Source organism: Chionomys nivalis, chromosome 26, assembly GCF_950005125.1.
Source record: "Chionomys nivalis chromosome 26, mChiNiv1.1, whole genome shotgun sequence".
Lineage (NCBI taxonomy): Eukaryota > Metazoa > Chordata > Mammalia > Rodentia > Cricetidae > Chionomys > Chionomys nivalis.
Window position 1 is genome coordinate 35,258,135 of NC_080111.1, and position 27,112 is coordinate 35,285,246.

A 27,112-nucleotide genomic window follows, 5' to 3' on the forward strand; every position below is an offset into this window, starting at 1 on the left:
CAAGCTCTTTGCCATGGTTCATTATCTTCCCATAATTTCATTAGTTCATCAGCAGTGAAAGGCACTATAATTTCTGCTGGGTCTATGCCTGCTAGTTGACGAAGTTTCAACTTGCCTTTTATAATTAACTCAGAGACTTTTTCCACATAAGTTTTCAGTTTCTTACTTGGTTAATGTGGTAAAAAGATCCATTCCAAGATAATATCATCTCTCTGCATTAAAATTCCTGTAGGGGAAATTTTTGATGGTAGTATGACAAGAATACAGTCGAGCTCTGGATTTACCCTATCCACATGTGCCTGTTGTAATTTTTCCTCAATCATCGTCAGTTCCTTTTCTGCTTCAGCTGTTAATTCTCTGGGACTGTTTAAATCTTTGTCACCATCCAAGGTTTTGTTCAAATGAATTATTAGATCGGGTGTTATCCCAATAGCTGGCCGTAGACTGGAAATGTCCCCTAATAGTCTTTGAAAGTCATTAAGAGTCCGTAGGCTATCTCTCCGAATTTGTGCCTTTTGTGTCTTAATTTTTTGTAAACCTATTTTATAACCTAAATAATTAACAGAATCTCCCTTCTGAATCTTTTCAGGAGCAATTTGCAATCCCCATTTTGGTAAAAGTATTTTTATTTCTTCAAACAGTCTGTTCAAGGTATCCATGTTTGAATCGGATAACAAAATGTCGTCCATGTAATGATATACTATCGATTTGGGAAATTTCTTGCGTATTATTTGCAATGGTTGATTCACAAAATATTGGCACAGGGAGGGGCTATTTAACATACCCTGGGGGAGGACGGCCCAGTGGTACCTCCTCGAAGGTCAAGAATTATTATAAGTAGGCACTGTGAAAGCAAATTTTTCTCTATCTTCTTTCTGTAAAGGTATAGTGAAAAAACAATCCTTTAAATCAATAACTATGAGAGGCCATCCTTTTGGCAATAAAGAGGGCAAAGGAATTCCAGATTGCAGAGGGCCCATAGGTTGAATAACCTTGTTGATAGCCCTGAGATCTGTCACCATTCTCCATTTACCTGATTTTTTCTTAACCACAAATACAGGAGAATTCCAAGGGCTGGTAGATTCTTCTATATGTCCAGCATCTAATTGCTCTTGTACCAACTGTTCTAATGCCTGTAACTTTTCCTCAGCTAAAGGCCATTGCTTTGTCCATATTGGTTTCTCAGTCAACCATTTCAAAGGTAAGGCTGTTGGTATCTCTAAAGGGACATCAATTGCTTGTTCTTGTACAGCCCGAATGGCCGGTTTTCTCCGTTTGTAATATCTTTTAATATTATCACCAGAAATATAGGCTCTAGAAGTAGCAGGAATGTTAATTTGGGTATTCCATTGTTGTAATAGGTCACGACCCCATAAATTCATTGAAATATTGGCTACATATGGCCTTAATTTTCCTACTTGTCCCTCTAGTCCTATACATTCAACCCATCTCATGCTCTGCCTTACTCGAGATAGGGTTCCAATTCCCAGGAGCTGAACATTTAAATTCTGAAGAGGCCAATACGGATGCCAAGATTCTGGGGTAATGATACTTACATCCGCACCTGTGTCCAGCAGGCCAGTAATAAAAATGCCATTGACACACACTCTCAGCTTTGGTCTTTGGTCATTTATAGAAGTTTGCCAAAACACACGGAACTCATCTTTCTGATCATTATTGCTTGTAACAGTAGGCATGGGGTTTTCTAATTGTCCTGACGAGTCACGTTCTCTGTAGTAACTGGAAATGACTGAACCATGTTTGCCATGGGGGCCTGTGAGGCCCCCCCTCTCACGTTTCCCGTCTATATCAGGTTGCCTTGTCTATCTCTTGTAGACCTGCACTCATTCGTCCAGTGTCTGCCCTTTCCACATCTTCTACATAAACCTGAAGGCTGAGTCCTCCTATTTCTGTTATTTCTAGAAGATGCATTATTATTATTTCTGAAAATCCGTTGTCTACAATTCCTTTTCATATGACCCATTTTGCCACAATTAAAACATTTGGTATTCTGATGTCTCCTTTTACCATTGGAAATTGCTTCTTCTACCCATGCTTCAGTGCCATAGTCAAATGTATCAACATCTAGTGTATGCAAGACCCATTCTTCTAATGGCGCTGATCTGAGCTTTAAAGGTCCCAAAATCCTTTTGCATTCCACATTTGCATTTTCATAAGCCAAAGTCTCGATCATTATACGTCTTGTTTCTGGGTCAGATATCCCTATTTGTACAGCTTTAGTTATTCTTTGTAAAAAGTCACTAAAGGGTTCTCTCTGACCCTGTTTAACTCTGACAAATGATTCCATCCTCTGTCCTGGGTCTTGCACCCTGTCCCAAGCCCTTGAGGCTGCTGTAGTACACACGGAGAGTATGTTTTCATCCAAATTACCTTGTTCCTGAGGCTCAGAAAATAGCCCCTCTCCCAAAATTTGATCTATGGAAATCTCAATTCCCTTTGCTCTTTCCTGCTGTTCTAAAAGTCTAGCCTCTTGCCTGAATAAGCATTTCCATTTCAATTGCGTTCCACTCTCAAGGACAGCAGAGCTCAGTTGAAACCAGTCAGAGGGCGTGACTTTATTTGTCGTTGCCCAAGATCTTAGCATCTCTTTAACAAAAGAGGCATTCATTCCAAAAGTCATTACAGCTTGTTTAATTTCTTTGAGATCATTCATACGGACAGGTTCCCATGTATCTTCCTTGATGACCCTAGGGTTTCTGGAACCAACTACTTTCTCTGTTGTTACAACTGGAAAGGCAGGTAGAACTGTAGGTAGAGCTTTGTGGGAATTGTCCCGGAGGGATTTACCCACAGATTTAGTTAAAATATGCCTTTCTACCTCTTGCTCTTCTTTGTCAGAATTTAGAAATTCCTCAATCTGTTCAATTCTATTCACCATTGCCTTCTTTAATGTCTGAATCTCCTGTCCAGAATTATGTTCTAAAGCCTTCATTGAGGATTCTAAAGTATGAAGTTTGTCCATTAGAGATAACGTCTCATCTTTAGACATAATTTTTATAGCATATACCGTGCCTTCTTGTGTAGATAATCTTTCTGTCAATCTGTCATAAGCTTTAGACAAAATCCGATTGTCACATTCAGCAGTTTTGATTCTCTCAGTTAATGTTTCAGTTCCTACTGAAAGGGACTGAAGCTTACGATCCAAATCAGCTGTTCCTTCTTCCATAGTAATGAATTTCTCCTTAATATCAGCCGTTAATGTTTCAGTTCCTACTGAAAGGGACTGAAGCTTACGATCCAAATCAGCTGTTCCCTCTTCCATAGTATTGAATTTCTCCTTAACATCAGCCTGTACCTCTTCTAAATTTTTTTCAGTTTGTCGAGTTGTTTTAAACAAAGATCTGTTCTCTGCCTGGAGAACTTCAAACTGATTTTTGAGAATATTGTTGTCATTCTCAAATGTTTTTAAGCGTTCAACCTCGTCTCGTAAAGACTTTATCATATTTCTATTATCAAACCATACAGTACCAAGGAAAACTACGAATCCCAGAAAGATCCATATCTGTGGGCTGACAGACACTTCTTGTAAAATCTCCCACATGGTACAACTGAAAAGGCTGTTAAAGTCTTGAATGGTAATGTTTTCAGACATTTTTCTTATTTATAAAAGAAAATTATGTACCTGTAATGAAATTTTCCTTCCAGTGGTGGCTAAAGAAATGCACCTGAGTCCGCGTGGTCTAAGCCAGAGCCGGTGTGAAACAATTAACTCAAAACAAAAATTATTGTACTGCCTGTTAAGGGAAGGGGTTGGCGGCTTTTGCTTCAAAACCGCAGGTACTTCCCTTAAATCAGGCAGTGAGGGTTTGGAAGAAGCAGGGAGCTATTAACTGCTCTGTGGGGGGTCGCTACTCTGCGACTGTAGTGGCCTGGAGTGGGGGAAGGGAAAGCGAGCAGGGAGCATGCTGTAAATAGCCTTCCTGAGCTCAGGTAACTAGCCGGGAAAGGTGGAGCTTGCGCCCCCCCGTGCCGGGTCGGGGGCAAAATAGCCCGACGTTGGGACGCCAAATGTGGTGTCGCAAATGAATGCAGACAGATTATATAGATATATACAGCTTTAATAAGGAAATAGACTTACAGGACCACAGGTTCCCACGGAGCACTGGAAAAGCGGAGCAAAAGAAAAGGCTGCTGGGCTCACGCCCAACAGATTTATCCGTAAACATTAGCCCGCGGCGAACACGCCCCCAATGGGTGGGGCTATGTCCCTACATCCATTTGTTGTTATCCTCATGTTTAGGTCTTTGCTGCTTAAGTGATTGACAAGAATATTACATTATTTTTGGTCCTTTAAAACCTTTCCATATAATATTGTCTCTGTGTGCTAATTAGCCTCATCTGTCAACATGACAAAGCCTAGGGTCATCTGAGGCAACATCAAATGAGTCTTTGCTTAGATCAGGATGTCTGATTTCTGTCTGAAAGAGATTATGTTGATTGATGATTGACTTGGAAGAAGACTCTTCCCCTGAGTTGTCAGTGTCTCTAAGCAAGTGGGCCTGGGCTGATTAAGGTAGCTAACTGAGCACAAGACAGTAACAAATCAAAAGAGAAAATTAGGCTTCTCTTCGCCTTTCCTTCGCCATCGTGCGCCACCTGCTCGCCTAGGCTTCTCGCCATGTCTTCTCACAAGACTTTCAGAATCAAGCGATTCCTGGCTAAGAAACAAAAGCAAAATCGCCCTATTCCTCAGTGGATTCGGATGAAAACTGGCAACAAAATCAGGTACAACTCCCAGAGAAGACACTGGAGGAGAACGAAGCTGGGTCTGTAAGGAGTCAACAATGAATGACAAGACAATTTATGATGAATCGTGATCCTTGATGAGTGTTACAAGATGAAGTTCAACATTTTCAACCTGGAGACTTGATCCTCTTTAAGTTGGGAGTGGTTTCTCCAGTAATAAAATGTAGAACCTTTTGAAGGAAAAAAAAAAAAAACAAAAGAGAAAATTAGGAAACAATGGTTCTGCATGTTTTGCCTTCAGTGATAAACTTGAGTTTCTTATCCTAAGCTCCCACAGTGGTAGACCCTAACTTAGGAGTAATAACCAAATAAACGTGTTTATTACCAGAGTTAGTTCCTTTTGTTTAGATAATTTCATCACATCAACAAAGAAGAAAGTTGGATTAAAGGAGGTACCTTAACAGTTATTTTGTTGCTGCAGTGGACTTGGGAATATTAACTGTGGAATAATTTTCAAGATATCAGAACTTTAGATGGCAAAGATCAGTCACAGAAAAATCTACACAGCTTAATTGAGTGGGTTTTTTTTTTGTATTTTTATCTTTATTTATTAAAAATTTCCACCTCCTCCCATCCTCCATTTCCCTCCCACACCTTCTTTATCCATTCTTCACCTGAGGGGCACCTAGGTTGTTTCCAGGTTCTTGCTATCACAAATAGTGCTGCTATGAATATAGTTGAACAACTGCTTTTGTAGTATGATTAGGCATCTCTTGCGTATATTCCCAAGAGTGGAATTGTGGGATCCTGAGGTATGTTGACTCCCAGTTTTCTGAGAAACTGCCACACTTATTTCCAAAGTGGTTACACAAGTTTGCATTCCCACCAACAAATGGTGGTGTTTCCTTTAGTCCACATCCTCTCCAGCATAGGCAATCATTGGTGTTTTTGATTTTAGCCATTCTGACAGGTGTAAGATGGTTTCTTAAAGTTGTGGGTATCTTGACTGTGGAAGAATTTTCAAGATATTGTGACTTTAGATGGCAAAAGTCAGTCACTGAAAACTCTACACACCTTAATTGTTTTTGTAGGACCTGAAAGATGTGAATGTTGAGAGTACTGGTGGACAGTGCATGTTAAAATTATAGCATTTTAGTGGGCAAAAGACTTTGCAGGGAACAAAGGAGTTGGATTGGTCTATCTATCCTGAGAGATGTTTGTCTTAGGTTTTTTTCAGGTTAAAATCCATGGATCCTAGGACACAGTCAGTGTGCCTTGAGTAAGGCATTAGGGTAATCTCTGTTTCTCTGAGTATTCCTTTAGTGGTCAAGGAAGTTTGGAAGCTCAACAGAAAAATTGGTCTGAGACAATAATCCTGTATTCCCTGTATAGCTTACAGTCTTCATGATATCCTAGCAGCTATCCTGTATTGATCCTGCAAATTTCTATTATCTTCTATTTCTGATAAAGTTATCAAATGTCTGATTGCTCTCAATACACAGTCATAGCTTAACTTGCTGTAGCCTCTCCATCCCAAGCCTGGATTCATTCCTTGTGGCTCTATTATGTGATCTTGGCCTGGTAAGTAGTGCAGGTGCTTAGAAGACCACATAAAATCATTTAAGTAGAGATCATTTGTGTGATACTTGGCCCCAAAACTAACTTGATTTTTCCATGTCTAGGTAGTTTCAGATGGAAGTCCAATGATGAAAAAGAGACAGGGATTTTCATGGTTTTCAGCACCATGAAAGGAAGGCCCTTGCTCTGAATTTAAAGTTAAGAAAGTGTCCAATGCCAAAGACTCTATCCAGCTATGCCTTTAATTTATAGAAGTAGTATACAATATAATTCTTGTCTCATGTTGGAGGGATGCTACTTGGCCATTTGATCATTCCCCGCCCACCCAGACCCTCAAAATAACCATGCAGAAACTATATTAATTAAATCACTGCTTGACTCATTAGCTCTAACTTCTTATTGGCTAACTCTTACATATTAATTTTACCCATCTCCATTAATCTGTGTATCACCACAAGTTTGTGGCCTACCAGCAAAGTTTGTGCACATTTTTCTCCAGTGGAGGATCCATGGCATCTCCTTACTCTGCCCTTCTTTCTCCCAACATTCAGTCCAGTCCTCCCCACCTGCCAAAGTTCTGACCTTTCAGCAGGAAAACAGTTTCTTTAGTCATTAATGATAATCACAGCACACAGAGGGCACTCCCACATCACTCTGAGAGGAACGTCATACAGAACCTGCAGTAAATTTAGTCAAAGTTTGGTGTTGTAATAGGAGCGGCGGGGCTGCATCCCCGGCACCCGGCCACCCGCATGGCTTTACCCAAAATAATTACACGGAAACTGTATTTTTTTAAACACTGCTTGGCCCATTAGCTCCAGCCTCTTACTGGCTAGCTCTTACATATTGATCTAACCCATTTCTAATATTCTGTGTAGCACAACGAGCTGGCTTACCAGGGAAGATCTTAACCTGCGTCTGTCTGGAATGGGAGAATCATGGCGACTCCTGACTTGGCTTCTTTCTCCCAGCATTCTGTTCTGTTTACTCCACCCACCTAAGGGCTGGCCTATAAATGGGCCAAGGCAGTTTCTTTATTAAATGAAAGTAATTCCTCCATCATTTCCCCTTTTTTTGTTTAAATAAAAAAGAAAGGCTTTAACTTTAACATAGTAAAATTACATATAGCAAAACAGTTATCAAGCAAGAATTACAGTTACAATATTTATATCTATTTTATCTTTTATCATAACTAAGGAAAACTATAACTATAACTAACCATTCTTCAACTCCATCAAAGACTCCAGAAGGATACAATATTACCTAAGTAAACATGAAATAAGAAACTTCAAACTCTAGAAATGACAGAGACATCTTGCTGTCTGGACAGTCACCCAAAGTTCTTTTGTACCGTTGGGGCATCCATCTTCGGCCTACAGGCCCATAGTATCCAGCAGACATTTTCATGAAGCAGGAAATTCCAAAGACAGTTCAGTCACTTTTTGCTGTGTCCTGCAGAATGTCTTGCAGACTCTTTCATGAGTCAGGAACCCCGAAAATCCATCTCACCTTTAGGCAAGTTCAGCAGTCCTTTTTCTGCGGGTTCTCTGGGTTCAGTTTATGCAACAGTCCAGGCAAGAACAGTTTCTTGCCCAAATGGCTATCAAACTCCATAAGGAGCCTCTTCGATGCCCATCATCCTCTTGAAGTAGATTGGTGCTGCCAGGAGCAGACGTGTCTCATTGTCATAAAAAGCCCTAAGTTATTAAAACATTAAATGCCATATTCTGCAGTCTTTGAAAGATATGAAGAATGCCTATCTAGCTGAAATATATCTATGCACATCTAGAAAATCTAACTAACATGACTAAAAGCTTGACAATTATCGATGATTATCCATTAACAACCTATATACATTACATTTTTAAATGAACTATACAGTCACAATACCTTAATCAAGATTAGAAATATGCATATACATATAAGAAAATTGACCTTCAAATCCACACCAAAGCAAATTATTCATATCTATATCATATCCCCCTTTAAATGTAAAAGAACATTTATAAACCATATTTGGGAACACGGGCGCAGTTTTTTTCTCCAAACTGCTTCCTGCTGAATGGGGGTGCTGTATTCAGGTCTTTTATGGTATAACCTGTGTGTCAGGGTCATCTCAGTCGGCAGTTGAGTGAAGTAATTTTCTGAAGGTGTTCACAGCAACCTTTCAGGAGGGCGTGGTCTATCATACCATATCGGGATAGACGCAATCCACAGAGTCTCATCCTCTGTGAAAACAAAAGAAGACCCTCTCCAAAGCATCATATCCTTAGACCCATATTCTGAAACCATAATACCCTCATATCCATTCTGGTTTAGCTTGGCAGCCCATATAATGAAATGTCTCTCTGTACTTAGCTCCTTTATAGTCAAAAATTTTAAAGAAAACACAATAATACAAAGAATCCGGACTCTCTGTGAATTTTCCATTTTTACGTGGCTTATTTTTCTTTATTTCTTTTAATCTGTAACTATCTGTACTCTTTCTCTTTAAAGACTTTACCCTTTTTTAAGACATTAACTTTATTCTTTATATATATATTTTTCTCTCTCTTAAGCCTACATACATTCATCCAACAGTGTCTGAATCAGTTCTATTGTGAATCTGTAATTTTTTTACTATCCAGTAGCATTTTTTAAAATATTAAGCAGTTCTTAAAAACCTAAGTTGCACCATTTAGAGGTATTATGGTACTGCCTGTGTCCTGCCCAGTCTAAACCTTAACTGCGCTGTTATTATGGTAATTACGGTAGTTCCTGCATGAGAACAGCAGAGTTCCGCATGGCGGAGCTGAGCTGCTCCTGCATCAGAGCCATTTGGTGCCCCTGAGCCACACACAGTTCCAGGCACACAGCAGTCCACATTGCCATCAAGCAAGCCGTAGCACTTTACTCCAAATGCTCCATTCAAAGACTCTGTCCCCCGCAGGAGCCAGACAGAGATCGCGATGGCGGCACATCCCAGAAAGCCGGCATTTTAAAACAGCCAGTTTTTTCCTCTTGCTGAGTCAGGACAATTTCTTTGCCGCACGCAACCCACAAACAGCAAAAATCTGTCTTAAATTCTCTCTGTGTCCTTTTTAAGCCCTCTCAGGTTTTACGTGGAGTTCATTAGCACGTTGGGTACCACTTTGTTGTAATAAGAGCGGCGGGGCTGCATCCCCGGCACCCGGCCGCCCGCATGGCTTTACCCAAAATAATTACACGGAAACTGTATTTTTTTAAACACTGCTTGGCCCATTAGCTCCAGCCTCTTACTGGCTAGCTCTTACATATTGATCTAACCCATTTCTAATATTCTGTGTAGCACAACGAGCTGGCTTACCAGGGAAGATCTTAACCTGCGTCTGTCTGGAATGGGAGAATCATGGCGACTCCTGACTCGGCTTCTTTCTCCCAGCATTCTGTTCTGTTTACTCCACCCACCTAAGGGCTGGCCTATAAATGGGCCAAGGCAGTTTCTTTATTAAATGAAAGTAATTCCTCCATCAGTTTGGTAGGGTTCATTGAATCTTGGCAGGATCACCTATGCTTTACTGATGCTGGAAATAAGAAAGATACAAAATGTGAAGGTCATGGATTCTTCTTCTGTGGTCAGTTCATCACAATTATAGCCATCTATGATTGGGAGATTCAGAGCCTTAGTGAAGAGACTGTGGGAGTTCATTGCATTAAGTGTTGCAGATGAAGCTGGGTTACATTTGAGAGCACAGGATGTTGAAATTTCCAAGATATGAGACATCTGTCATCGAGCCCTGCATATGAGGAATGGAAGTAGCAATAGAGTAATACATATGAGAAGTGGCAGGGATCTGTGTAATAGTTTGACATTATTTTCATAATAAACTTTGTAGTCAGAGATAAAAGCTAGCCATTAGCTTAACAAAATATCGTAGACACTTTGAGGACTGAAAACTGATCAGAGACAGGAAGTAGACAGTTGAGGCTGAGAGAGGATCCTTCTCTCTTCTAGATGGCAGCAGTCAGAATCACTGGTTGTGCTCTGCTGCTTCTCTGATCTTTCAGGTTCATACCCCTATATCTGACTGTGATTTTTTATTAATAATAATTAATTAGAATAACATTCCAATAAAGTCAGTTAATATTAGTTTCAAGAAAAGATCTATTGAATAAAAAAGATAATAGTTCATCAGAGAGCAATACCATTCAATCTTTTTTTTTATTATTTTATTTTATTTTTTTTAAATTCTTTTTTAATTAAAATTTCCAACTGCTCCCCGTTTCCCATTTCCCTCCCCCTCCTCCCACATATTGCCCCCTCCCCCCACTCCCCTCCCCCATCCCCACTCCTCTTCTCCTCCCCCCAGTCCATTCCCCCTCCCTCTCGATACTGAAGAGCAGTCCAAATTCCCTGCCCTACAGGAAGACCAAGGTCCTCCCACTTCCATCCAGGCCCAGGAAGGTGAGCATCCAAACAGGCTATGCTCCCACAAAGCCAGTTCATGTATTAGGATCGAAACCTAGTGCCATTGTCCTTGGCTTCTCATCAGCCTTCATTGTCCGCCATGTTCAGAGAGTCCAGGTTCAACCCATGCTTATTCAACCCAAGTCCAGCTGGCCTTGGAGAGCTCCCAATAGATCAGTTCCACTGTCACAGTGGGTGGGTGCACGCCTCGTGGTCCTGATTTCCTTGCTCACGTTCTCCCTCCTTCTGCTCCTCATTTGGACCTTAAGAGCTCAGACCGTTGCTCCAAATTGGGTCTCTGTCTCTCTCTCGATCCATCGCCAGATGAAAGTTCCTGTGCCATTCTCCTTGGCCTCTCATCAGCTCTCATTGTCCGCCACATTCAGAGAGTCCGGTTTTATCCCATGTTTTTTCAGTAGCAGTCCAGCTGGCCTTGGTGAGCTCCCAATAGATCGGCCCCACTGTTTCAGTGGTTGGGTGCACCCCTCATGGTCCTGACTTCCTTGTTCATGTTCTCTCTCCTTTTGCTCCTCATTATAACCTTGGGAGCTCAGTCCGGTGCTCCAGTGTGGGTCTCTGGCTCTATCTCCATCCATCGCTAGATGAAGGTTCTATGGCGATATGCAAGATATTCATCAGTATGATTATAGGATAGGTTCATTTCAGGTTCCCTATTCTCAGGTGCCCCAATGAACTAACTGGGGACATTGCCCTGGGCATCTGGTAGCCATTTCAAGTTCAAGTCTCTTGCCAACCCTTAGGTGGCTCCCTTAACTAAGGTATGAGTTTCCCTGCTCCCCTATCCAACCTTCCTTTATCCCCAATCACCCCGATTCCCCCAGTTCCCCTCATCCTCTCCTTCACACTTTTCTCTCCCCATCACCCCTCATCCCCATCCCACCCCACCCCCAAGATTCCAATTTTTTGCCCATCAATCATGTCTATTTCCCATAGCTGGGAGGATATCTATATGTTTTTCCTTGGGTTTACCCTCTTATTTAGCTTCTTTAGGATCACAAATTATAGACTCAGTGGCCCCTATCCATGGCTAGAAACCAATTATGAGTGAGTACATCCCATGATCTTCTTTTTGGGTCTGGGTTACCTCACTCAGGATAGTATTTTCTATTTCCATCCATTTGCATGCAAAATTCGAGAAGTCATTGTTTTTTACCGCAGAGTAGTACTCTAATGTGTATATATTCCACACTTTCTTCATCCATTCTTCCATTGAAGGGCATCTAGGTTGCTTCCAGGTTCTGGCTATTACAAATAATGCTGCTATGAACATAGTTGGACAAATGCTTTTGTCATATGATAGGGCATCTCTTGGGTATATTCCCAAGAGTGGTATTGCTGGGTCCAGGGGTAGGTTGATCCCAAATTTCCTGAGAAATCGTCACACTGATTTCCAAAGTGGTTGCACAAGTTTGCAGTCCCACCAGCAATGGATGAGGGTACCCCTTTCTCCACAACCTCTCCAGCAAAGGCTATCCTTGGTGTTTTTGATTTTAGCCATTCTGACAGGTGTAAGATGATATCTCAAAGTTGTTTTGATTTGCATTTCTCTGATCGCTAAGGAGGTTGAGCATGACCTTAAGTATCTTTTGGCCATTTTAACTTCTTCTGTTGAGAATTCTCTGTTCCGTTCAGTGCCCCATTTTTTAATTGGGTTAATTATCCTTTTAAAGTCTAGTTTCTTGAGTTCTTTATATATTTTGGAGATCAGACCTTTGTCTGTAGCGGGGTTGGTGAAGATCTTCTCCCAGTCAGTAGGCTGCCTTTTTGTCTTAATGACAGTGTCCTCTGCTTTACAGAAGCTTCTCAGTTTCAGGAGGTCCCATTTATTCAATGTTGCCCTTAATGTCTGTGCTGCTGGGGTTATACATAGGAAGCGATCTCCTGTGCCCATATGTTGTAGGGTACTTCCTATTTTCTCTTCTATCAGGTTCAGTGTGTTTAGATTGATATTGAGGTCTTTGATCCATTTGGACTTGAGTTTTGTGCATGGTGATAGATATGGGTCTATTTTCGTTCTTCTACAGGTTGACATCCAATTGTGCCAGCACCATTTGTTGAAGATGCTTTCTTTCTTCCATTGTATACTTTTAGCTCCTTTATCGAAAATCAGTTGTTCATAGGTTTGTGGGTTAAAATCCGGGTCTTCTATACGATTCCATTGGTCGACTTCTCTGTTTTTATGCCAGTACCACGCTGTTTTCATTACTGTAGCTCTGTAATAGAGTTTGAAGTCAGGGATGGTAATGCCTCCAGAAGTTTTTTTATTGTATAAGATTGTTTTGGCTATCCTGGGTTTTTTGTTTCTCCATATAAAGTTGATTATTGTCCTTTCAAGATCTGTGAAGAATTTTGATGGGATTTTAATGGGGATTGCATTGAATCTATAAATTGCCCTTTGTAGAATTGCCATTTTTACTATGTTGATCCTCCCAATCCAAGAGCAAGGGAGATCCTTCCATTTTCTGGTATCCTCTTCAATTTCTTTCTTCAATGCCTTAAAGTTCTTGTCAAATAGATCTTTCACTTCCTTGGTTAGAGTTACCCCAAGATATTTTATGCTATTTGTGGCTATCGGGAAAGGTGATGATTCTCTTATTTCCCTCTCTGCTTCCATATCCTTTGTGTATAAGAGGGCGACTGATTTTTTGGAGTTGATCTTGTATCCTGCCACATTACTAAAGGCGTTTATCAGCTGTAGGAGTTCTTTGGTGGAGTTTTTGGGGTCGCTCATGTACACTATCATATCATCTGCAAATAATGCAAGTTTAACTTCTTCCTTTCCAATTTGAATCCCCTTTATCCCCTTATGTTGTCTTATTGCTACTGCTAAAACTTCGAGAACTATATTGAAGAGGTACGGAGAGAGTGGACAGCCTTGGCGTGTTCCTGATTTTAGTGGGATGGCTTTAAGTTTTTCTCCATTTAATTTGATATTAGCTGTCGGCTTGCTGTATATAGCTTTAATTAAATTTAGGTATGACCCCTGTATCCCTAATCTCTCCAAGACTTTTATCATAAAGGGATGTTGAATTTTGTCAAATGCTTTTTCAGCATCTAAGGAAACGATCATATGGTTTTTTTCTTTCAGTTTATTTATATGATGGATTACATTGATAGATTTGCGTATGTTAAACCAGCCCTGCATCTCTGGGATGAAACCTACTTGATCATAATGGATAATTTTTCTAATGTGTTCTTGGATTCGGTTTGCCAGATTTTTGTTGAGGATTTTTGCGTCGATGTTCATGAGTGAGATTGGCCTGTAATTCTCTTTCTTGGTTGGGTCTTTGTGTGGTTTTGGTATCAGAGTTACTGTAGCTTCATAAAAGGAATTTGGCAATGACTCTTCATTTTCTATATTGTGAAATACATTAAGGAGTATAGGTATTAGGTCTTCTTGGAAGTTGTGGTAGAATTCCGCATTGAAACCATCTATTCCTGGACTTTTTTTGGAAGGGAGGTTTTTGATAACAGCTTCTAATTCTTCATGACTAACAGGTCTATTTAGGTTGTTCACCTGGTCCTGGTTTAACTTTGGTATATGGTATTTATCTAAAAAAGTGTCCATTTCTTTTACATTTTCCAGTTTTGTGGCATACAGGCTTTTGTAGTAAGATCTAATGATTCTCTGAATTTCCTCTGTGTCTGTGGTTATGTCTCCCTTTTCATTTCTGATCTTATTAATTTGCAAATTCTCTCTCTGCCGTTTGATTAGTTTGGATAGGGGTTTATCAATCTTTTTGATTTTCTCCAGGAACCAGCTTTTTGATTCATTGATTCTTTCAATTGTTTTCTGTGTCTCTATTTTGTTGATTTCAGCCCTCAGTTTGATTATTTCCAGGCTTCTACCCCTTCTAGGTGAGTCTGCTTCTTTTTTTTCTAGAGCTTTCAGGTGGGCTGTTAAGTCTCCAATGTGTGCTTTCTCTGTTTTCTTTAAGTGGGCAGTTAGTGCTATGAACTTTCCTCTCAGGACTGCTTTCATAGTGTCCCATAGGTTTGAGTATGTTGTTTCTTTATTTTCATTGTCTTCAAGGAAGACTTTAATTTCTTTCTTTATTTCTTCCTTAATCCAGGTATGGTTCAGTAGTTGACTATTCAGTTTCCATGAGTTTGTAGGCTTTCTGGGGGTAGCATTGTTGCTGAATTCTAGCTTTAATCCATGGTGATCTGATAAGATACAGGTGGTTATTAATATCTTTTTGTAACTGTGGATGTTTGCTTTGTTACCGAGTATGTGGTCGATTTTTGAGAAGGTTCCATGAGCTGCAGAGAAGAAGGTATATTCTTTCCTATTTGGGTGGAATATTCTATAGATGTCTGTTAAGTCCATTTGATTCATTACCTCCATTAATTCTCTTATTTCTCTGTTAGGTTTCTGTCTAATTGACCTGTCCATTCGTGAGAGAGGAGTATTAAAGTCTCCTACTATTAATGTGTGCGGTTTGATGGCTGCCTTGAGTTTTAACAATGTTTCTTTTATGTACGTAGGTGCTTTTATATTAGGGGCATAGATATTCAGGATTGAGACTTCATCCTGATGAATTGTTCCTGTTATGAGTAGAAAATGTCCCTTTCCATCTCTTTTGATTGATTTAAGTTTGAAGTCAACTTTGTTAGAAATTAGTATGGCCACACCTGCTTGTTTCTTAGGTCCATTTACTTGATAAGCCTTATCCCAACCCTTTATTCTGAGTAGGTGCCTGTCTTTGTGGTTTAGGTGTGTTTCTTGTAAACAGCAGAATGTTGGATCCTGTTTTTGTATCCAATCTCTTAGTCTGTGTCTTTTTATAGGAGAGTTGAGTCCATTGTCATTAAGTGATATTAATGACCAGTGGTTGTTAACTCCGGTCATTTTTTTAGTAGTAAATTTTGTGTGTTCCCCTTCTTTGTGTTGCGCTGGTGAAGGGTCTCTAGTTGTCTGAGATATTGTGGTCATTGTTGGACTCCTTGGTTAGTGATTTTCCTTCTATTACTTTCTGTAAGGCTGGATTTGTGGCTACGTATTGTTTAAATTTGATTTTATCCTGGAAAATTTTGTTTTCTCCATTTATAGTGAATGAAAGCTTGGCTGGGTATAGTAGTCTGGGCTTGCATCCATGGTCTCTTAGTTTCTGCAGTACATCTATCCAGGACCGTCTGGCTTTCATGGTTTCCATAGAGAAGTCAGGTGTAAGTCTGATAAGTTTACCTTTATAAGTAACTTGGCCTTTTTCCTTTGCTGCTCTTAATATTCTTTCTTTATTCTGTATGCTTTGTGTTTTGATTATTATATGGCGACAGGATTTTTTTTTTGATCCAGCCTATTCGGTGTTCTGTATGCTTCTTGAACCTTCATAGGTATATCTTTCTTTAGGTTGGGAAAGTTTTCTTCTATAATTTTATTAAATATATTTTCTGGACCGTTGAGCTGCGCTTCTTCTCCTTCTATTCCTATTATTCTTAGGTTTGGTCTTTTTATTGTGTCCCATATTTCCTGAATGTTTTGTGATGAGAATTTGTTGGCCTTGCTGTTTTCTTTGATCAGCGTGTTTATTTTCTCTATGGCATCTTCAGAATCTGAGATTCTTTCTTCTATCTCTTGTATTCTGTTGGTTATGCTTGCTTCTGTAGTCTCTATTCGTTTACCTAGATTTTCCCTGTCCAGCTGGCCTTCTGTTTGTGTTTTCTTCTTTGCCTCCATTTCAGTTTTTAAGTCTTGAACTGTTTCCATTATCTGTTTGATTGTTTTTCCTTGGTTTCCTAGGGTATCATTCACTGATTTACTCAATTCTTCAAACTTTCTGTTATACTTCTCATCCATTTCTATAAGGGCATTTTTTATATGCTGTTTAAGGGCGTCAATCACTTACATAAAGTCAGTTTTATCTACTTCTTCATGATTAAGGTGTTCATGTCCTCCTGTTGTGAGGTCGCTGGGTTCTGGTGGTTTCATATAGTTTTTCAGATTGTTGGGTGAATTCTTGCATTGGCGCCTGCCCATCTCTTTCTCCGAATGCTTCCCTATGGATCTTCTTTTACCGGATCAGGTCTTCTTGCCTACTGTTGTACCTTCCCAGTGATGGCACTCTGCAGTGATAGCTCTCCTGGTGCTCCAGTGATGTCTCCCCTGGTACCAATATCAGATCTCCGTGCCAAAAGACGGCTCTCCTGGTACCGAGATTAGCTCTCCCACTGATGGCTCTCCTGGTGCCAATATCAGATCTCCGTGCAGGTTGGGTAGTTCATAAACAAAACGCCTACCTTGCTTGCTGCAGGCAGGCCAGTGAAACAAAGGAAGTCTCGCCTGCCTACTTGCCCTGAGGATTTGCCTCCAGCGCCAGACAGACTGAGCTGGATGGTGTTTTATGCCCAAAGAGGAAAGGGGGCAGAAGGGAGAAGGGTTCTGGATGCAAGCTGGGTGGGACAAGAAGAGAGAGGCAGTATGCGGGGTGTAGAGCCCCTGCAAGGAGCCCAGGGAGTATAGGGTGGGGGATGAGGGACTTCAGAGTTCCCTGTCCAGGGCTGCTTCTGCAGCCGGTCACAAACTCACCACACTGATGTCTCTCCTGGTGCCGAGATCAGGTCTCCATGCAGGTTGGGTAGTTCGTAAACAAAGCACCTACCTTACTTGCTGCAGGCAGGCCAGTGAAACAAAGGAGGTCTCCCCTGCCTACTTGCCCTGTGGATTTGCCCCCAGCACCAGACAGACTGAGCTGGATGGTGTTATGTGCCCAAAGAGGAAAGGGGGCAGAAGGGAGAAGGGTTCTGGATGCAAGCGGGGTGGGACAAGAGGAGAGAGGCAGTATGCGGGGTGTAGAGCCCCTGCAAAGAGCCCAGGGAGTATAGGGTGGGGGATGAGGGACTTCAGAGTTCCCTGTCCAGGGCTCCTTCCGCAGCCGGTCACAAACTCACCACACTGCTGTCTCTCCTGGTGCCGAGATCAGGTCTCCCCAGGTTAACAATTTAAATAGACCTATATGTCATGAAGAAATAGAAGCTGTCGTCCAAAGCCTCCCAACCAAAAAAGCTCAGGACCAGATGGGTTTAGTGCAGTATTCTACCAGAACTTTCAAGAAGAGCTAATACCTATACTCTTTAATGTGTTCCACATAATAGAAATAGAAGAGTCATTGCCAAATTCTTTTTATGAAGGTACAGTCACCCTGATACCAAAACCACACAAAGACTCAACCAAGAAAGATAGTTACTGACCAATCTCACTCATGAATATTGATGAAAAATCCTGAATAAATTACTGGCAAACCGAATCCAAGAACACATAAAAACATCATTCATTTTGATCAAGTAGGCTTCATGCCAGAGATGCAGGGCTAGCTCAACATACAAAAATCTGTTAATGTAATCCATCATACAAATAAACTGAAAGAAAAAATATGATCATTTCATTAGATGCTGAAAAAGTATTTGACAAAATTCAACACCCCATTATGATAAAGATTTTGGAGAGTTTAGGGATACAAGGATCATATCTAAATATAATAAAAGCAATATACACTAAGCTGGTAGCTAACATTAAATTAAATGGAGAGAAACTCAAAGCTATTCTATTAAAATCAAGCCCAAGTTTATATAGTGAACAGCTTTATAAAGGACAAGATTAGATAGGCAGTGTTGGTGCAAGCATTTAATCCAAACACTTGGGAGGCAAAGGTAGGTGGACCTCTGTGAGTTCAAGTCCAGCCTGGTTTACAAGAGCTACTTCCAGGAAAGGCTACAAAGCTACAGAGAAAATCTGTTGCAAAAAAACTAACTAACTAACAAACAAAACAGAACAAAGCAAAAAAATTCCAGGAGAAGGAGAGTTTAACCACTGAGGCAGATAAAGATTTACAGAGCAAAACTATCCTTCTGATTATGCATGATAATCATATAATAATGTATGATTAAAAGATACATCATAATGTATAATTTAAAAGATATATTTAAAAGATTTATCAACATTCAAACAAAATAGAACTAGAATACAAAATAAAATGGAAAACTGCTATCCACATTGTAAATTTTGTTCTTAAATAAACAGCTACTCTGACCTATTCTAACCTCAGAATAAGCTTTCTTATGACACTGAACATGGTGGTTCAGACAAAGGCTAGAGATCCTGCGAAGGACTGAAAAGAGTTCATTTGAACTAGTCCTGATTACTGCTTGTCTTAAGGCTTTTGAATTACTCTACAGGATTTCATTCTTTAAGCTTCATTTTTTGCATATGAATGTTTGCTCACCTGTGTCTGTGTGCAGCACCTGCTGAGGCCAGAAGAGTTACAGAAGTTCAAGCAACATAACCTCTGTCTTTTCAAAAACACCTACTGCTCTTAATTGGTAAGCTATCTCTCAAGCCACATTTTTATTAAAAATCTATTTTTATACAATTTAAGTGAAATATATGCCATCACTTTATCCATTCCTTGTTCTCTTTCCATCCCTTTCCAAATTCTTCTCTTACAATTTCTTCTTTCTTAAGTATGAGTGAATATTGTATGAAAATAAGTGAGTTAAATCTACTGGGTCTGTGGCTGTGTGTTATGGTTTCAGTACTGGACATACTGTTTTGAATACACAAATATGGAAATCATCCATGAATGTGGCTAATTCATCCACTCACAGTAGAATTTTAGTCTTTATTGAGCAACATGAGTCTAACCTTTAAGTGACCTAAACTGCATTTGACATAAAACATTAGTAAGAATAGGAAACTTGGAGTGGTAAATACCTAAGCCAACACTTCCTGGTGCCATGGCCTTGAAGTTCTACAGCTAGAGGGAAGACTATGGACACTGTCCACCAATCACAGTATCCCTATGTACCAATGGTCTCCAAACATACATACTCCATTGACCATCCTCAACTCGAATGACTTTGAAATTATAAAATCCCCCACACTTCCTAAGTATAATGGCCATATGCCTGTGCTACTATGACTGACTTACCTGACTTCAGCTTCATTTAGTGAGTCATTAAAATTTTGGAACAGCTAAGATGATTGGTTATACTTAAGTATATCCAAAATCACTTATCCCTGCGTGATTGCATTTCACCATCTGTAGAATAAGGACATCACACTGCCCTAGTTTCTTGATGAATTGTAGCACATTCAAAGATAAAGAAAACCAATATTACTCAGACTTGAAAGTCAAGGGACTTTATGGCAAGAGGGCAGCATTTGATGGGAGTCTTCTTCTGTTACTGAAGGTAGGACACATCTGGTTTCTTAGATACCATAACCAGCAGGCTTAGCAACTTGTCTTTATTAAGTCAATTAAAAGAACAAACTTACACTGGATGTTGGTGGTGCATATCTTTGATCCTAACACTTGGGCAGCATAGACAGATAGATCTCTGTAAATCCAAGGCCAGTCTGGTCTAGAAATGTAATAGGAGCTGCGGGCCTCTTCCCACAGCCCGGCTCATGGTTGCCTGGCTAGCTTATGCCCCAAAATAACGACACACAAACTCTATTATTTTAAACACTGCTTGGCCCATTTCTGTTCATGTATGTAGCACCCCAAGATGCGCTTCCCAGGAAGATTCTAGCCTACGTCCATCCTGGGTCAGAGCTTCATCGCGTCTGCTCTGGAGAGGAGAGCATGGCGTCTGCTCCAGAGAGCAGAGCTGTCGAGTCTGAGCTCACTTCCTCTTCCTCCCAGCATTCTATTCTGTTTACTCCACCCACCTAAAGGCTGACCTATCAAATGGGCCAAAGCAGTTTCTTTATTAGCCAATGACCTTTCTCCATCATAGAAAGTTAGTTCCAGAACATCCAAGGCTAAAAAATAATCCCTGTCATGAAAACTTTTAAAAAATTACAAATTGGTTGTCTGTAATGCATCCACCTCCAATTCTGGTACACTGGAAACAAGGTGGGCAAATCTCTTTGATATTGTAGAAAATGAAAGTCTATATAGTGAGTTCTAAGCCAGCCACAGATTCATGGTGAGACTATTCTTTAAAACAAATCGAAACAATAGAAATACAAATGAGTGAATTATTAATGAAAAATTATAAACATGACATTTGTTTCAGTTTGACTTATTTGCAACAGTGATGACACTAAGAAAATCAATGCATCCTTGCAGCCCTAAAAGGTGAAGATACCTGGCAAGAGATAAACACAATTAACGTCTATAACTAAACCAAAAAATGAAAATCCTCCCATCTCTGAAACCCTCATCCATGCTCCACTTCTGCAAGGTGGTCAGATAAATAGTGAATGGGAGCAAATGTCAGAGAGACATTCTCATCTGGAAAAGTCAGTATTTTCCCACAGTGAAACTCCCAGGGAAGTTAGAACTTCATGGTGTCTACTATTTTGCTATTTGTTGGCCAAAGGGAGATATATAAATGTCTCCTAGAATATCCTTATTCCTTCCAGGCAGGCAGGTACCAGGGATTGACATGGTGGAGACTGAGGAGTTTTTAATTCCCAGTGGGGCCCTCAAAGTGGGGGCTGCAGGGTACTGTCACTGACCACTACATGAGGTGCCAAAGCAGTAAAGGGTGGAAGAACTAGAGGAGGAAGACCCAGCACAGCTGAGTGGAGGAAGAGAACAGCTCATGCCAGCTTGTCTTCAGGTGCATCATAAACAATACTCTCTGGCATTTGATCCTCGGGCTTTCACAAACCTCCATTCCTATCAGTCCACTCAAATTCCACAGCTCTTTGTGGATGCCTGATCACCTTAACCTTATAGTGACTTCAGATTTATGTCTCTGGAAGTCCTCACAACCTGGATATCATCTTGAGTCATCACTGCTTAGAGCTCCTAACTGAATGTTTTTCAGGCACCTGGGAAAAAGAATATGATACCATTCATACAAGGCAGTCTTCATGCCTACAAGTTATGATTCTCTCTTTTTGAGAGGAATGAATTCCAGCATGGTTACCCTTGGTATGTGAGCTTCTAGGCTCCAGTTGTGGCCAATTGCTTTGATTAAATAGTTAATTTCCTTTCAAAGACTTTTACTGTCAGTTTGTATCCTGATTACTTTTTGTACTTTTCCCTCTTTTGGGGGAGACTTGGGCTCTGAAATTCTTTAAGAAGAAAGCCATTCCAGGCACCCTCTCCTCTGCTGCCCAAGGACCCAGCTGGGGACATCCCCAAGGACACCTGGAATCCTCCCCAGAGCTAAGTCTCCTGCCAACCCCATAATTGCTCCCCTAATCAAAATATCTTCTTCCCTGCTCCCATGTCTGCCCCTCCTCCATCTCCATTCTCCCACTCCCCCAAGCTCTCCCCAATCTTCCTGTTCTCCCCTCTCTCTCCTCTTCTCCCCCTCTCCATACCCCATCTCCCTCCCTATGCACCCAACCCTGCCTGATAATCTTACCTGCTTCCAATTTCCAGGTTCAATTTCCAGGAGGATCTATATCTGTCTTTGGGTTCACCTCATTATCTGCCCTCTCCAGGCTCCTGAACTATAGGCGCAATGTCCTCTGTTTATGGCTAGAGTCCACCAATGAGTGAGTACCTACCATATTCATCTCCCTGGGTCTGGGTTTTCTCACTCAGGACAGTGTCCTCCATTTTCATTCACGCTTTTCATTCACATTTTTTACTGCTGAACAGCACTCAAATGTGTACATGTTCCACACCTTCTTTTTTATTTTTTCCATTCAAAAATTTACACTTCCCCAGCTGGCCTGGGTCTGAAAAAGCATGGGATAAAACCGGACTTGCTGAACATAATGGACAATGAGGACTACTGAGAACTCAAGAACAATGGCAATGGGTTTTTGATCCTACTGCACGTACTGGCTTTGTGGGAGCCTAGGCAGTTTGGATGCTCACCTTACTAGACCTGGATGGAGCTGGGTGGTCCTTGGACTTCCCACAGGGCAGGGAACCCAGATTACTCTTAGGGATGATGAGGGAGGGGGACTTGATGGGGGAGAGGGAGGGTAATGGGAGGTGGTGGCGGGGAGAAGGCAGAAATCTTTAATAAATAAATAAACAATAAAAAAAGAAAAAGACATACTGAGAGCATGAGTGTCCCCACAGCAAGTGTGCAAATAAAAATAGGAATTTGAATGGCGGTGGCAGAGTGGCATGCTAAGTAAAATTGAAGAAGATACTTCTAGCAGCCTTCTTGTCCAACCTAACTTCACTTTATTGTGCACATGGCCAAGTGAACTTTCCCAGGTCACAGTAGACTCGCACAGAATGAATTTCAGTCCATTCCTCCAAACATGTGGAGTTTTCTTTTTCTCTATTGGAGATCTCAGGATCAAATACTTCGAAAATGATGACTCAAGCCTTCCATCTGGAAACCATTAGCGTGATATGCCTGCCTGAACTGAAAAGCATGCAATTAATAAGATTTGACTTTTTAAGAAATTGATGGAACAGGATCTTAAAAGAGTCTAAAAATTTGCTAATAAATTGAGAATTTTCCTTTTCAAAAAAAAATTTACACTTCCCCTTCCCTCTTCGGGCACATAACATCACCCAGCTCAGCCTGTCTGGGCACTGGGTCCAAATCCTTTGGGCAACCGGGAGGGCGGGAGGCTCTTTGTCTCAATAGCCTGCCTGCAGCAAGCAAGATAGGCGCTTTGTTTAGGAGCTACTTAACCAGCAAAAAGATCTGATCTCGGCTCCAGGAGAGCCATCTCTGGGGTGAGTGCGTTTCTGACCCGCAGCAGCAGCCCGGGACATGGAACTCAGACGTTCCTCATCTACCCCTATATTTCCTGGTCTTCCTGCAGGGCCTATACTTCCTGCATACTGCCTCTCTCTTCCTATCCCACCCAGCTTGCATTCAGAACCCTCCCCACTTCTGCCTCTCTTCCCTCTTTGGGCACATAACATCACCCAGCTCAGCCTGTCAGAGCACTGGGGCCAAATCCTTTGGGCAACTGGGCCGGCCGGAATTTCTCTGTCTCAATAGCCTGCCTGTAGCAAGCAAGGTAGGCGCTTTGTTTACAAGCTACCAAACCAGCACGGAGATCTGATCTGGGCACCAGGAGAGCCATCTCTGGGGAGTGCCATCACTGGGAAGGTACATCAGTAGGCAAGGAGATCTGATCCTGGAAAAGAAGATTTATAGGAGAGCATTCAGAGGAAGAGATGGGCAGGCGCCAATGCAAGAATTCACCCAACAATCTGAAAAACAACATGAAACCACCAGAACCCAGCAACCTCACAACAGGAGGACATGAACACCTTAATCAAGAAGAAGTATAAAAAAATTTACTTTATGAAAGTGATTGACACCCTTAAACAACATGTAAAAAATGCCCTTATAGAAATGGATGAGAAGTATAACAGAAAGTTTGACGAATTGAATAAATCAGTGAATGATACCCTAGGAAACCAAGGAAAAACAATCAAACAGATAATGGAAACAGTTCAAGACTTGAAAACTGAAATGGAGGCAAGGAAGAAAACACAAACAGAGGGCCAACTAGACATGGAAAATCTCGGTAAATGAATTAGATTACAGAAACAAGCATAACCAACAGAATACAAGAGATAGAAGAAAGAATCTCTGATTTTGAAGATACCATAGAGAAAATAAACGCACTGATCAAAGAAAACACAAGACCAACAAACTCGCATCACAAACCTAAGAATAATAGGAGCAGAAGAAAAAGAAGAAGTGCAGTTCAATGGTCCAGAAAATATATTTAATAAAATTATAGAAGAAAACTTTCCCAACCTAAAGAACGATATACCTATGAAGATTCAAGAAGCATACAGAACACCGAAAAGGCTGGATAAAAAAAAAAAAAAAAAAAAGAATCCCCTCGCCATATAATAATCAAAACACAAAGCATACAGAATAAAGAAAGAATATTAAGAGCTGCAAAGGAGGGGCTGGAGAGATGGCTCAGAGGTTAAGAGCATTGCCTGCTCTTCCAAAGATCCTGAGTTCAATTCCCAGCAACCACATGGTGGCTCACAACCATCTGTGATGGGGACTGGTGCCCTCTTCTGGCCTTCAGGCACACACACAGACAGAATATTGTATACATAATAAATAAATACATAAATTAATTAATTGATTAATTAAAAGAGCTGCAAAGGGAAAAGGCCAAGTTACTTATAAAGATAAACCTATCAGATTTACACCTGACTTCTCTATGGAAACCATGAAAGCCAGAAGGTCCTGGATAGATGTACTGCAGAAACTAAGAGACCATGGATGCAAGCCCAGACTACTATACCCAGCCAAGCTTTTGTTCACTATAAATGGAGAAAACAAAATTTTCCAGGATGAAAACAAATTTAAACAATGCATAGCCACAAATCCAGCCTTACAGAAAGCAATAGAAGTAAAATCACAAACCAAGGTGTCCAACAATGACCACAATAACTCAGACATCTAGAGAACCTTCACCAGCACAACTCAAAGGGAAACACACAAAATCCACTACTAAAAAAGTGACCGGAGTTAACAACCACTGGTCATTAATATCACTTAATGTCAATGGAATCAACTCACCTATAAAAAGGCACAGGCTATGAGATTGGATAAGAAAACAGGATCCAACATTCTGCTGTTTACAAGAAACACACCTCAACCACAAAGAAAGGCACCTACTCAGAATAAAGGGTTGGGATAAGGCTTATCAAGCAAATGGACCTAAGAAACAAGCAGGTGTGGCCATACTACTTTCTAACAAAGTTGACCTCAAACTTAAATATCAGAAGAGATGGAGAGGGTCATTTTATACTCATAACAGGAACAGTTCATCAGGATGAAGTCTCAATCCTAAATATCTATGCCTCTAATATAAAAGCACCCATGTACGTAAAAGAAACATTACTAAAACTGAAGGCAGCCATCAAACTGCACACACTAATATTAGGAGACTTCAACACTCCTCTCTCACCAATGGACAGGTCAAACAGACAGAAACCTAACAGAGAAATAAGAGAATTAATGGAGGTAATGAATCAAATGGACTTAACAGGCATCTATAGAACATTCCACCCAAATAGGAAAGAATATACCTTCTTCTCTGCAGCTCATGGAAACTCCTCGAAAATTGACCACATACTCGGTAACAAAGCAAACTTCCACAGTTACAAAAAAAATTAGTAACCACCTGTGTCTTATTAGATCACCATGGATTAAAGTTAGAATTCAACAACAATGCTACCCCCAGAAAGCCTACAAACTCATGGAAACTGAACAGTCAACTACTGAACCACACCTGGATCAAGGAAGAAATAAAGAAAGAAATTAAAATCTTCCTTGAGTTCAATGAAAATAAAAAAAAAAACAACATACTCAAACCTATGGGACACTATGAAAGCAGTCCTAAGAGGAAAGTTCATAGCACTAAGTGCCCACTTAAAGAAAACAGAGAAAGCTCACATTGGTGACTTAACAGCCCACCTGAAAGCTCTAGAAAAAAAAAGAAGCAGACTCACCTAGGAGGAGTAGAAGACTGGAAATAATCAAACTGAGGGCTGAAATCAACAAAATAGAAAAAAAGAAAACAATCCAAAGAATTAATGAAAGAAAAAGCTAGTTCTTTGAGAAAATCAACAAGATTGATAAACCCCTATCCCAACTAATCAAACGGCAGAGAGAGAATATGCAAGCGGCAGAAATGAAAAGGGGGACATAACCACAGACACAGAGGAAATTCAGAGAATCATTAGATCTTACTACAAAAGCCTGTATGCCACAAAAATGGAAAATGTAAAAGAAATGGACACTTTTTTAGATAAATACCATGTACCAAAGTTAAATCAGGACCAGGTGAACAATCTAAATATACCTGTTAGTTGCAAAGAATTAGAAGCTGTTATCAAAAACCTCCCTTCCAAAAAAAGTCCAGGAATAGATGGTTTCAATGCAGAATTCTACCACAACTTCCAAGAAGAGCTAATACCTATTCTCCTTAATGTATTTCACAATATAGAAACAGAAGAGTCATTGCCAGATTCCTTTTATGAAGCTACAGTTACCCTGATAACAAAACCACACAAAGACTCAACCAAGAAAGAGAATTACAGGCCAATCTCACTCATGAACATTGACGCAAAATCCTCAACAAAATACTGGAAAACTGAATCCAATAACACATTAGAAAAATTATCCATTATGATCAAGTAGGCTTCATCCCAGAGATGCAGGGCTGGTTCAACATATGAAAATCTATCAATGTAATCCATCATATAAATAAACTGAAAGAAAAAAAACCATATGATCATTTCATTAGATGCTGAAAAAGCATTTGAAAAAAATTCAACACCCCTTTATGATAAAGGTCTTGAAGAGATTAGTGATACAAGGGTCATACCTAAATATAATAAAAGCTATTTACAGCAAGCCGACAGCTAACATCAAATTAAACGGAGAGAAACTCAAAGCCATCCCACTAAAATCAGAAACACGACAAGGCTGTCCACTCTCTCCATTCCTTTTCAA

General features: G+C 40.4%; 1 protein-coding gene across 1 annotated transcript; it reads left to right on the plus strand.

The window, feature by feature from the left end:
* Positions 1-4,614: 4,614 nt before the first annotated feature.
* LOC130867108 (60S ribosomal protein L39-like) lies at positions 4,615-4,937 on the plus strand. Its single transcript, XM_057758858.1, has one exon. The coding sequence runs from the start codon at positions 4,640-4,642 to the stop codon at positions 4,793-4,795; it is 156 nt and encodes a 51-aa protein (XP_057614841.1). The 5' UTR covers positions 4,615-4,639; the 3' UTR covers positions 4,796-4,937.
* Positions 4,938-27,112: the final 22,175 nt, after the last annotated feature.

Bases quoted from the DNA above. Each gene is read 5' to 3' on its own strand.
- LOC130867108 (XM_057758858.1), top strand. From the start codon at position 4,640: ATGTCTTCTCACAAGACTTTCAGAATCAAGCGATTCCTGGCTAAGAAA.